This window comes from Clupea harengus, chromosome 4 (genome assembly GCF_900700415.2).
Source record: "Clupea harengus chromosome 4, Ch_v2.0.2, whole genome shotgun sequence".
Classification (NCBI taxonomy): Eukaryota; Metazoa; Chordata; class Actinopteri; order Clupeiformes; family Clupeidae; genus Clupea; species Clupea harengus.
In genome coordinates this window covers 19,150,968-19,164,256 of record NC_045155.1, presented here as the reverse complement: position 1 = coordinate 19,164,256, position 13,289 = coordinate 19,150,968, and the positions used below count along the sequence as shown (strand labels likewise).

Genomic DNA, 13,289 nt, shown 5'->3' with positions numbered 1-13,289 from the left:
CAGAATGGATCCATGCTTTCATGTTGTTTACGCCAAATTCTGATCCTATCATCTGAATGTCACAGCAGAAATCGAGACTCTATTTCCTTTTTGTAGCTGACAGGAGGGGCACCTGGTGTGGTCTTCTGCTGCTGTAGCTCATCTGCTTCAAGGTTCGACGTGTTGTGCGTTCAGAGATGCTCATCTGCATACCTTGGTTGTAACAAGTGGTTATTTCAGTTACTCTTGCCTTTCTATCATCTTGAACCAGTCTGGCCATTCTCCTCTGACCTCTGGCATCAACAAGGCATTTTTCAGTGAAGTGCCGCTCACTGGATTTGTTTTCTTTTTCGGACCATTCTCTGTAAGCCTAGAGATGATGTTGTGTGAAAATCCCAGTATATCAGCAGTTTGTGAAATGAGTGTATATATATATATATATACATGCAGTATTACAGTATGTAGATACCTGAATCTATATGGAGGGCTGCATATCAATGTGTTTACCTTAATTTATATGATACACTGCATATACATATCTCCCTAAGATACCACCCAGTCCAAGCGCTGTCAAGTATTGAATTTCATTGCCATTGAAAGAATGACATCAGTTGTTTTCCCTCAGTGTATCACTTTACAAAGCTGTGAAACAACAGTTTTGACACATGTAATTATAATTTCATTAATACTATTTAACAAATATGAAATTAAATAGTAATCCTGAATGGGATACTGCCCAGCACAAGAAAACAAAGCAAAACAAAATAAAATAAAATGGTAATTAACTATGAGTTTAATTAGGTATTCTCTATTTATATTGACATTTAGGTGGTATATGTTTTGTAACATTAGGTTCATGTATTAGGCAAGTATTAGGCTAATTACAGATTGAAGGAGGATCAGAATGGCCCTATTCCCAAACTGTGTATCTAGTTTAATACTATTGGGTTCAACATTTCTGACCTATTCTTAGAGGGTATGTTTACCCTCAGATGCTGCATAATTCACAAAGAAGAACAAGAGGTACACTTTAATGGAACCCATTTTAGGTTTTTCTCTGTCACTCACTTGCTTGTCGTCCAGCCCGTCGTTTTTTATTATTATTTTTTCACTGGATACAAAGAACACTGTACCTACAGCCCAGCCGAGCTTTGGAGGATAATAGAGCTTAATCTCATGATTACTGCACTGTCTGAATGGCTGCCCAGACTCACAATGCTTTCTAGGAAAAAGGAAGAGAGGAGGGGTGTTATGTGCTCTGAGAGTAATGAAAAAGTCTGATTTCGTGTTCACCATCCGATTTCCACAAAAAGAAATTCTGCATGATGAGGACATATTGTTCCATTTTCCATTATTTCCTTAAAAGCCATGAAGTAATGATAATAAAACAATACAAGAGTGCACTCAAATTTTATGTTTTGTGCCAGAAAATAAAATATCATGATGAATGAAACTTCAGAAGGTTGTAAAAGAAAGTTTTAATTCCTTTTGAGTTAAATTTCACGTCATGGTACTGAACTTTGAACTTGTGAAAACCTAGTTTGTGAGAACTCAAGTTCAAGTTGTCTTGAAACATGCTATTGTCTTACAGTTTGACTTTTACCTAACACACAAACATAATGTAGAGCACAGTCTGAATGCAATCCAGAGAGAATGTTCATCTGTGAAAGGTGACAAGAGATTCAAATGTTTCTTCACAGAAGTACCTAATTTGGTAGTCTAATGTGTAACAGCCTTCTCATAGAGAAAAATCACAACAGAAGTTTGTGAGGAAAACCACATGCAAATTAAGTGGGTTATCCATTGTAAGTAATAGGATGATTGTGTCATTTCAGGATACAGGCTGTTACCGTACTGGCGTGCGTTTCCCAGTGATGGTGTCTCTTAGTGTTTAACAAAGAGACTAAAGGTACACCTTACTAAAGTTGTGTATTTTTTTTACGTGTGTCCCAAACCATTTCTATTAACAACGTCTTACTGAACGGCAAGACAATTTACCTGACACCAACAGAGGGCAAGAAGGCAGCGGCAATGGATGTGTGTGCCGTGTGTGTGTGAGATTGTGCACACATGCTACTGTGTACTCCTGACACACTCCTTTCCTGGAAGAAGGATTCTGAGAGCAGCCCCCCCCCCCCCTTCCGCCCCCCACCTGATTCCGTCTAAAAGGTCTTCAGCACTCACAGCTCAGAGAGCGAGGGAGAGAGACACACACACACACAGCTCAGAGAGCGAGGGAGACACACACACACACACACACACACACACACACACACTCACAGCTCAGAGAGCGAGGGAGAGAGACACACACACACAGCTCAGAGAGCGAGGGAGAGACATACACACAGCTCAGAGAGCGAGGGAGAGAGACACACACACACACACACGCAGACACACAAAGGAAAGAGAGACAGCAAAGAGAAGGAGAAAAAGGCAAGCAGTTTCTTTTTGATACATGAGAAGGCCTTTTATCTTATCTTGTGCAGAGCATGCTTTTTTCCCACAGATGTATAAACAATGTATGTGGAGAGGGCTGGCACTTTACTGAGGACTCATAAATGATTACAAAATTGTGCTACTGAATGATGACATTTGAAGACCATCTTTTCTTTGACACTTTCTTTTACAATTGTTACCATTTAAAATGTTCCTAAAGCTCAAGTTCCACTGCACCACTTGAAAAATACTGTATACTCGTGTTATCATTTTGACCTCTTTAATGTGAATTGCCAGTCCTATTTCAATTGCATTCAACTGGGTTATTTTATTGGGGGTGGTTTTTCGAGGTTGAAATGGTGTTATTGTGATTCACAGTGTTTTTGCTCAATGCAGCAGACTTGATGATTCTATTCTTGTTCATAACCAGTAGCCAGGAATGGTGTGGGCTTAGGGACGATCACCATCCGCAGGTTCAAGAACGAACCCTGTTAAACTCTTTGCATTACTGGCTTTCCTAAGGATGGGACTGCTCATTTATCATGAAGAAATGGGCCTACTGGAGAAACAGAGCAGAGCAGAAAGACTTGAGACAGAGAGGCAAAAAATAGGATTTATTTACTTTTAACTGGTTAAAAGTACAAATTGTCGTATCAGTCCCACGAATACTATATTTTATAGTAAATAACTACTTCAGGTTACCACACTGACTTCATTATAAAAAAATTAAAAAAATACTATTTTTGTACTTTGTGCAATCGATAGTTTTGTTTGTGGGAAAAGTGTTGCCCCCATGGCCAGAATCCACACAGTAAGCATCTACTAAGACCTTACTTGGAACAGCTAGTGTTTTTCATGGTATGCTATTCTGGGTAAATATGATCTCATCTTTGCCTCTGTTGTGAAATCACAAGTAAGAACCTTAAGGATTTCCGAACCTACAAATAGCTATGCAGTAAAGCCATAAACAGACTCTGGGAACTACTGAAAGCTTCATTCAGAAATAACCAAGAAAGGCGATGTATCGAGAGGATAAAAGGAAAACAGGAAAAAAGCACAACACAAAAACACAGCCAAAGAGTCAATGAAATGTTCACCTGAAGTATTCACAACGCATACCTAATCTCTCCCTTCTCCTGACTGGTGTATGCTTTTAAACATGGTTCATCAAAACATCCACCTCACATGATCAGTTGTCCTTACTCTGGTCCCCTTTCTCATGTCCTGCTCTTTTCCCCCTCACTGCAGAGTAAAATGATCCCAATGGCAGGCTGATATGACAGAGGGCCATCTGTTTACCCAGAGACCCTGCTCTATATCCCATGCGGGGGCAAGAGCTGGAGGGGGGTGAAGGGAGGGGGAACTCACAGCTGGTGAGGGGTGGGTGGGGTGGGGGGTGGAGGGTGGAGAAGGAGGGGAGCCTGCCTTACCCTTCTGTGTATTCTTTTTCTGGGAATGGGGGAGAAATGCTTCTGGGAGACATTCTGCTTTTTTTTTCTTCTTTCTTTTTTCCTCTCTTCTCACTGTGTGGACCACCCTATAAACCCCATGACCTTGGCCATGGTCACGTGGTAATGCAGTACAGTGAGACTGCCAGGAAGTGAGAGAAAGACTTCCTCCATAAGGGCCGCTCAGAGTAGCCATCTGTAAGTACGGCAAGACACGCAGAAGCACCTGATTAGTCCCAGTGTAGTAAGAAGGTCACTGATATTCTTAGTCTTTGTTTCTTGTATTGGAAATGTGAATACAATTCAACACAAAGGTTTTAAGGATGAATAAGAATAAATACATTTGATATTTCTTAGATGTATACATAGATGTTTGAAATACTTAATATTTCACACATGGGTCTGGAAGTCATTATTCGATTTAAAAAGTTACAATGCAACAGAAATAATCTTATTGTGATGTAATTACTGAATACATCCCTCATAAGAGGCGAACTTCAGATGAGTTGTACATTTGTGGAAGATTTCTTGTTAAAATAGCAAAATCCAGTAATTCTGAGAATGCCAGATACTGGTAACTTACTGAACTGTAGAAAATGGCTAATGACTGTAGAAACAATATTATAAGTGTCTGACAACATTTAAAGGATCCCTATAAAGATATACCTGTGTCTGTTTACCTCAATAACTGTAAATAAACTGTAGAAAATGACAAATGACTATAGACTACAAACTGTAGAAATAGTCATTTTCATAGTCTGTTTCTTTACAACTATTGAGGTAAACACACACAGGTCTCTCTTTCTGTCAGACATCTCTCTCTCTCTGTCAGACACTTATAATGACATTATGAGCCTGTCAGAGGCGAAAACAATCAGTTTATTTTGTCCCATGGGATTACATTGTATAGTTGTTTTGCAGGTAGAGATGGACAGACATAGTTTTTGTCCCTACTAAAAAATAGGACCTAAAAAGATGGGAAAATAGGGCTCAGGCTAAAAACTCCATTAAGATGTCCACTGAGATTAAAGAGTAGATTGACAGAAATACAAACAAACTAGATTAATATACATGCCTCCCTTGTCTATCCAGTTATAACAGATCAGATATCACACAGAGTGCAGTCAGTGGCGCCAAGGTTCTACCATGCCACAATAGTTTCAGTTTAGTCTCAAGTTTCCAAGGGAAACCTTGTCAATACTGTCACATATTTCTGTCTTTCTACTCATCCTCGAGTCTGCAGGTACCTGAAAAGCAACATTAACTTTCTGTCACTGACCAAAACTTCAAATCACCCTTTACTGTGTGAATACCAATTTCTCTTGGATAGATTCATTCACACTGTCAGATATGTGAAATTATGTAACATTCGGAAAGATTATTTTCTGTTTGTGTTCAATTAACCTACATTGTGTTGCACTGTATAGCACTTTGACCTCACACGCCATAGTACTAATTATCTTAGCAAACCTTAGCAAACTTTATAACATCAGGGAAGGCATGCAAAAACAAATTATTAAAATTAAACTCCCAGTGTGTACAGTCATTCAGGTCCTGCAGTGAATGTGGACGTTAAAGTGAGTCAATAGCTTGTTTTTTCCTGCTCAGGAGTCCGAGTTGTGAGTTCAGCTCTGCAATTGTGAAAACGTATTTGAGTTTTGTCAATTTGTAGGTTAAAGTTCACCAAACATGAACTTTGATAGGCAGTGAAATTGCTCTGATAGACACGCAGGGTTATCGAGCCAGAGTAAGACAGCTTCATGAGGTGCCATAAAGCTGAAAACATCGACTAGTGGTTTGGGTATTTGGTTCATCAAGTAATCCAATAGTTTGTGCAAACTATCACTGATAATATCATTTGTACATGTCATTTCTGCTTTGAATAATTCTGTAAGTCAGGTTGTTTAAACTGAAGGTTTGATATTACGTTTTCTTGGTGAATGGAACACAGCATTAAAAGGCCCTCCTTGAAAAGTTTAATTGTGTAAACTGACTAACAAAAACATCCCTGAAAGTCTTAAGAAACCTTAAGAAACCTACTGTTCAGTTTTTCGGGATGCCTCACTCCTGTACCTTTGGCAGACGTGGACTTGTACTATTTGGCATCTGTCTAGTCTTGAATTTCAAATTTCCTCATCAAATGAATAACAGATGTAGTTAGACTCAATTATCAAATCAATGTTTATAGTCTTAAAAAAGTCATATTCTTATTTTAGGATATCTTAATGTCTCTATATTGATCTATGCCACTAGGTTAATCTCACTAACCTAAAGAAAATCCTTATGAGCTATAATAAGTACTTTAAAACCCTATACAGTTGTATGACAACTATGACATTCAATAAGCAGTCACCTGATGCAACCAATGAAATCCACATATATGATTCTCCTGTGCACAGAGCCCTTTGTAAGGGGCATTAGGCCTATATAATGTGTTACTTCACCTCCAGCCCTGAGCCTAAGGCTACCCACTGCATCATTTTGAAAAATGAAAAAAAACAAAAACGCTAGAAAGTGGGCAAAGGGGGATGCAAATTCGTGTGAATGATAAAAAATGAGATTCACACACACGCTGAGGGCTAGGGGAAGTTGGGCCGCCAATTTCATGACGTAGGTAAGTCCCAAACGGTCGACTACATGTCAGCATCAGCCTCGCAAGGTTCAGGATGATGAACAGTAGATGGCGTGTTGAGCTATTTTTAACTAATTTTTATATATATTTTTTAAATGTTGTCAATATTAACACCAGCATTTTTGTATTTCATCATAGCACAGTCATATCTAGTTTACAGCTCAAAAAATACATTGAAGTGTGCAGTGCCTCTTCAAAAAAGCTTTCTTTAATCCATAGAAACAAAATATACCAATAATTATATAATTCCCTCAATATTGTATTGTTTTAACAGACGACTACACTCACAAATCCTTGTACGTCAAGCCTAGAACACTGGGAGGACATCTTATACCAATGTTAATCACTTCAGTTTCACAACAGCAGGTTAGAGCAAACCAGATGGCCTTTGGCGACACCTGGCGAAAACAACCTTCACAACATGCGACGTAAGCATTAGATTTGACAGATCGCTCCTATTGGTCGCAAGATTCTGTCAACGCCCACTTCTCTTATTTCTCTCTCGTGTTTTTCTTCCTGGTTTCAAGAAACGCAATCAGGTGAGTGCCCGTATGATTCCTGCCTCTTTCGTTTTTTTCTTCCTTTGGCGGTATGAATAAAGATGAACGACACAGGCATTTGCAGCATAAGTGACCAATACTCAGGAATATGTTGTTGGTAACTATAGGTCGCACAAGGAATTCAGTTAGGCTGTGACTGCGGAATTGTGTTGTCGTTAACGCTAAAGCTAAATCAATCTAGTCAGATGACATTGGATCTTTGCTGTAAAGACCAGTAAGCCTGGTCAGTTTCATTGATGTCTGCCTGTTAACTTCTAAGCAGAAACAAGGCAAATTAACGATATAGAAGGTTTGTTGACTAGGTAAATCAACTCAAAATATAATATAATCAACAATATAATCCAACCTCACAGGCCAAAACGAACGGACGTATGCTAGTTCATAACTTTAGCTGTTTGTGGATACCTAGCCACTAATATAATTTCGAAGATTATTTAAGATTCATTTACGGTAAACCCAATTGCAATTTAAGGTAATGAAGCTTATTTACAGTTATTCAATTAATGCAAACTCACTTCATAGTTTTAAGTATGACCTAAATGTGTTTTTATTTGATTGGTGTTTATTTAGTTTGTAGAGGTTTAGTTGTTTTTAATGATAACTCAAATGGTAATTTAAGATATGTGCCATGTGATTTTCTAGCAATCCTTTAGCACTTTGTTTTTAAAGATAGCAGACCAAGAAATTATTACATCAGCTTTAATTCCATACCCCATTTTCCAGTCATGCAAATAACAGACTCCCCCCACCATGACCAACCAGTCCAACAGTCATTCTCTACATGTCCTTCTCCCTCTGTACTTTCTCCCCACCCCCTCCTCCTCCCTTTAAAACAGATTTCACACTGATTAGTGAGAGGGCTCAGACCATGTGGAAGTCACATGAATCCCAACGATGAGGCGTAAACAACAGGGAGGAAACCTGAGGAGCGCGCTGCCTCACAAATGCTCCACTAGTGAGGGGGACGAGGCTCACCACTGCTAAAACCAGGGGTGCACCCCCCTTCCCTCCTCCCCTTCCTCCTACCCCCCTCGGATCGCACCATGAACTCTACCACACAACCTCCCTCCATCGCAGACAAAGACGTGGCGGTGGGCTATGTGCTGGTTCCCTTCTTCCTCGTCACCATCATCGGGATTGTGACTGCAGTGGTAAGGGGGCTCAGCTGAGGGGCTAGCTGACAGCTGTATGGAGGGCTTGCTGTATGTGTAGAGTATATATGAGTCATTGAGCTGACGGTTTTACTAAAAGGAGGTGTGTGTGTGTGTGTGTGTGTGTGTGTGTGTGTGTGTGTGTGTGTGTGTGTGTGTGTGTGTGTGTGTGTGTGTGTGTATGTGTGTGTTTGCGTGGCTGTGTGGCAGTCGGAGACTTGAGCGAAGAATGCTGAATCACATGATGGAAATGACTCAAATGAGTTAGCCTGTAATGAGGTGCACACACAACCATTCATTATTGTAGTTTGCAGCAGGAAAGCTAGCTTGAGCATTAAATTCAATCTATGCACGCTTTGTTTTCTGTTAGGGATGTGCTCAAAATCATATCTTAAAATGCAGACAAGCGTTCTTTTGTAAACTAGGTGCGTTGAACACTGAACATTCCAGAGATGTTCTGCCCTAAAGTTAGACAGCAAGGCTCAGGCCTTAACCGGTCCAAAACCCGAGAGGGGCCTGGAGGCAGGGATTGGACACTCAGAGTGCCAGTCAAACACAAGCATGTTGATTGGTGGGAAGGGTGGAGTGGGCAAACTGTCTTTAAATCTCAAACTAACCCAGTTGACTTAACATGTCAGATAATGTAGCTACGATATCAAATTGTCACATTGATTCCACTGAGCAAGCTGGTATTTAGAGAACAGAAACATTTAAAGTGACTTCTGCTTTGATTGCAGGTGCTCTACATAAGGAGGAAGCGAAGGTGAATTTCCCCTCTATTAACCTCATGTTCATTCCACCATTGCAGTGGTCCATATTGTTACTGTAATGACACACCGCAGATGTAGATTGGATGTCATATTGACTTTGATTGTTTCTGTTAAAGGCTCGACCGGCTCCGCCACCAGCTGCTTCCAGTTTACACATATGACCCCTCAGAGGAAGTCAACGAAGCCGAACAGGAAATGCTCTGGAGGGAGGAGGATACTAAGGTGGGTGCCTAACATTTGTCGTGAAATAGGTGTGTTGTCCAAAACAGCGTAACACTGGCATAACTAATGTGCAAGCAGGGTTGTTGAACTTGGCACGGAGACTAGCATACTCAGGCTAAAGCACGGGTGGATACTCATCGTCATCGCCATCATCATTAGCTGCAGGGAGTTGAGCTCCATGATGGCAGCAGTAAAGGACCCCTATATTTTAGAGTTGGTTACAATGCAAGGCTTCATTGTTTAGATCCAGTCAACAGGAAAATGACCAGACATTTAAATACTCCTCCATTTGATTGGCATGGAAGTAGAAGCAGGCCCTAATAATGCAGTTGTTACCTTGCTTGCTCAGAATCTTACTGCAAAGTGTGTTGGTATCAATGATTTTGAGCTATACTGTGCTCTAGTCGACTAAAAACTACATATAGTACCTAGGTACCGCTTAGATGTTGGCTCATTTTAGTTATAAAAATATGTACCAATGTCTTTTGTCTTTCAGTCTTTTTCTGTCTTTTTATGCCCCCCCCATACCCCATTCTGTTGGTCACTGAAGGAACATGAACAAACCACATAGTCTTCAAAGCAATATACAGCTTCAGAAATGTGTTGGAATTGTGAATTTGAAATTGAAATTTGAAACCACGATCAGCTTAAGACAGAACCGCTGTGTTGCCAAAATGCACCACTACATGCAGTCTTCATGTGCAGTCGCACATTGATTCATATCATGCTGCATGAAAAGACAGATTGTGTCTGGTGAAATCATATTGGCTGAATCTGGACCTCTTTCTATTTAAGTGCTGCAATACTCAAAGCGGCACAGTGGGCATATTGTAACTCCTATCAGACCTACTTAAAGTTGCCAGGCAACAAGATGATTTAGAAGTTCCTCCGTGATGGATTAGATCCATAATGAGTGCCCTTTACTGCTCGGGAAAGAAAAGCCAGAGGATGTGGTGGCGAAGCTCAGAGTGGAGATGCTGAGGATTCTGAGAGGGTTGAAACATTGTTTAGTTTGAATATGGCCTATCCAAGCAATGCGGTTTTTGCATGTTATCAATCTTTTGAAATAGACTCTTGTGCAACATGGGACCAGCAGTTTGGAGCGGGGGTGCATGGAGTGCAGTTTGGAGCGGGGGTGCATGGAGTGCAGTTTGGAGCAGGGGTGCATGGAGTGCATGGAAAAAGCTATTTTCCATGCGTGCAGCAAGTGGCAGTGTGGCACTGTACTTTCCAGGGCAGTCTTTTTTTTTTTTTTTTTCTCTATCCAGAATTGCTACTTTATTTACCACACATTTTCATGAAGTGATTTGCTCTATTCATACATATAATCCTTTATTTTCAATGTGTCATGTATCCCTGAAATTTTGCATTGTGAAAGCTATTGGAGGTTGATGTATAATTAGACTAAATCAACTGCCTTTGGTTTATGTGTTGTGTATGCAAAAAAGGCTTTGTAGATGCACCTTTTATACTGATGGGTAGACTGAAGATTGCCTTTTATGCTCATGACCTTGTCATGTTTAAATACTGACTGCCATTGCAAAGAAAATGGAGATATTTCAATGATGCGTTTATAGCTGTATCCTGGTCTTACTGGTTTATCTCCGCTTCATCGGCGGAGAGACAGGAGGCTGGAGAGACAAAGACTCTAACATTAACCCTCATGTCCTTTCCAACACTTCCTGTGTGCTCAGGTAGTGCAGAGCTGGGTGAGAAACTACCAACAAGAGCGCCCTCTGTTGATGAAAGAAGCTCAAGGATGAGGGGGCGGCCGGCATCCGTCGCCATCATGCCAACTGCACACTCTAGGCGGCGACATGCCCCGGCCGCCGCGATCAGGGAGGGTCCCAGGTATCTGTTGAAGGGCAGGAATGTTGTTGCATTGAGGGCACTTTTGCCTGATCACCGCCCTGTGTGTTTTTCTTTACCCCACTAAATCCTCACCACGTCCCCGTCCCCCCCCCATCTCCCGTCCTCATTTCAACCGCGTCTCTTCATGGGAGGCAAATAACCACTGCTGTTACACGTTCTTGTATATGGTTAGAACTTTCTGTTAGTGCCACATTTACCTTGTTGCTGTGTGTTGAGAGGATTTTACTTGCATTGTGTTGGTTTGTTTGTTTGTTTGTTACATGTTTATTTATGGAATATTTTTATCATGTGTTAATGTGTGTTGTTGACTACTGAAACCTGGGAGAACCCATTCAAGCATAGGCGCGGTTAGGTAGTGTACTCCGACTGATTCTGAGCGCTTGGACAAAGTCATTATGTGAAGACTTAATCCTTTATCTACCCCTCCTCAGGCAGCGTGTGTGCGCGAAAGGACTTCTCTGCAAATATGACTGAGGTGACTTGTCTGAGCCTTTTGAGTGCAATTAAACTATAGACTTTTTAATTCCGCATTAAAATAGTTAGATGCTAGAAGTTGTATTTCCCCTAGGACTGCGTTATGGAGGTTTAGTGATCTTGGAGGAGTCTTTGAGGGAGGCTGATGCTGAGTTGGGTCTGGGTGCTGCCTGGGGAGAAATGGGCCTGTATCCCAGAAGAGGGTGGGTGGGCTGTCTCTATCTCTGTCCTTCCGTATGTCTATCCACCCTCCGTGTCTGGCTCTGTCCTTCCCTGCCGTGTCTATCCACCATATCCCGTTTGAGTGCCGCGGTGACTAGCTGTGGAAGAATGTCCTGCTGAGGGGCACGGCACTTAGAGCCTCATAAGGATGGCTGCAGCATCCGCTCTGTGGCATACCACTGGCCTGAGTGGGCTCAGCCATCAGGAAAAGTCCTTCTGCGCGGCACGAAGAACACCACCAGGAAAAAAATAAATCGCAATCAAGTGGCTCACCTTGTTCAAAAGCATGCTTCGGCTTTGCCGCCCCCCCCCCCCCCCCTTCCCCACAAAGAACGAACATGCTTGGTATGCTAATTTGTGAAAGGAGAAGAATGTTCTTTTGGCTGCCATGGGGGTCAGATACTAAATAGACCTGCACCAAAAAGACTGTTGCTAACAAACATACAGGTGCAGGCATCTGCGTATGATACCCCATGGAAATTGCTGGAAGAAAGTTAAAGCTAAAGCTATTTAAGGAAACTGCCGTATGTCTCTCATACTGGATTCTTCTGCTGAGTGAACAGGAAGACTCATCTCAGCTTTGCACTGCAGTCCATGACAGACATGCACCCGAGGGCCTGGATACACAGGAACCAATAAAAAGGCCTTGGAATGTGATTGGTCTTGATTTCGATTTAATGGGAAGAATCTACAAATGAAACAGTGTAAGATACTGTAATGTAACAGTTTACAGTCTTATGGGATTAGAGCTCCGACAAGCAAACTGGTTAAGGATTTTTGAGCAGAACTGTATTTGCCATCTCGCATGCAATATTTGAGCTAATTCAAGAGCTCTGAAGAAAAGATTGCTTGGGACTCCCCTTGTAATTCTTCATAATTTGAGACTAGACATTCTAAAGTCTGTTTCCAACACATACTCAGTACAGTTTGTCTGAATTGCTTTGGCACATTGTGAAACATATTTAATATTCTGAAAACCAGACTCAATCATATTTTTTTGTTTTCTGCAACTGAGTACCATTTTGTAGGGATGCAACTATTTTACCGGTTAATCGTTTTTCCTCAAAAACAGACTCGTGTTATGTAGAATCATGCATTGTGAAGTCTAGGTCTCACACTGGGATGATGTGTCCAGTTGTGCTTATTGGTCTTTCTCATTTTAGGTAGGTTGCATGAAGCCAGTATACCACATTTTGGATAAGTGTTTCTGCCCATGTTGCATAAATGTACACAATAATGGTGGAAAGGTTTTAAGACATTTTACATTACATTTTCAGCAGTGTTGACAATAATTGTGCCAAAGTAATTTAGAGACTGTGAGATGAATGGTCACAATACATCTTAATGGGAATGTCATGCCAATGCAATTGAACAGAAAACTACATAAAATCAAACATGACTACCCAGGTATCTGGATAATCTTGGTTCAGTGAATCCAGGCCCTTCTATAGCATATGACAGTTGAATTTTTATGAGTGGAAATGTATGTAAAACAAATAAATAAAAGAAACTGTTTTTAGAAA

At 41.0% G+C, this 13,289-nt stretch overlaps 1 protein-coding gene across 3 annotated transcripts; it reads left to right on the top strand.

The window, feature by feature from the left end:
* Positions 1-7,012: 7,012 nt before the first annotated feature.
* Positions 7,013-13,289, top strand: smim29 (small integral membrane protein 29). Of its 3 annotated transcripts, none has more exons than XM_031566584.2 (5): positions 7,013-7,034; positions 7,892-8,206; positions 8,944-8,969; positions 9,093-9,198; positions 10,893-13,289. In XM_031566584.2, exons 2-5 carry the CDS (start codon positions 8,099-8,101, stop codon positions 10,959-10,961), a joined length of 309 nt encoding a protein of 102 aa, XP_031422444.1. In that variant the 5' UTR covers positions 7,013-7,034; positions 7,892-8,098; the 3' UTR covers positions 10,962-13,289. The 3 variants fall into 3 exon arrangements, with proteins under 3 accessions (XP_031422444.1, XP_031422443.1, XP_012676295.1); XM_031566583.2 differs by lacking the exon at positions 7,013-7,034 and adding an exon at positions 7,064-7,357; XM_012820841.3 differs by lacking the exon at positions 7,013-7,034 and adding an exon at positions 7,064-7,527.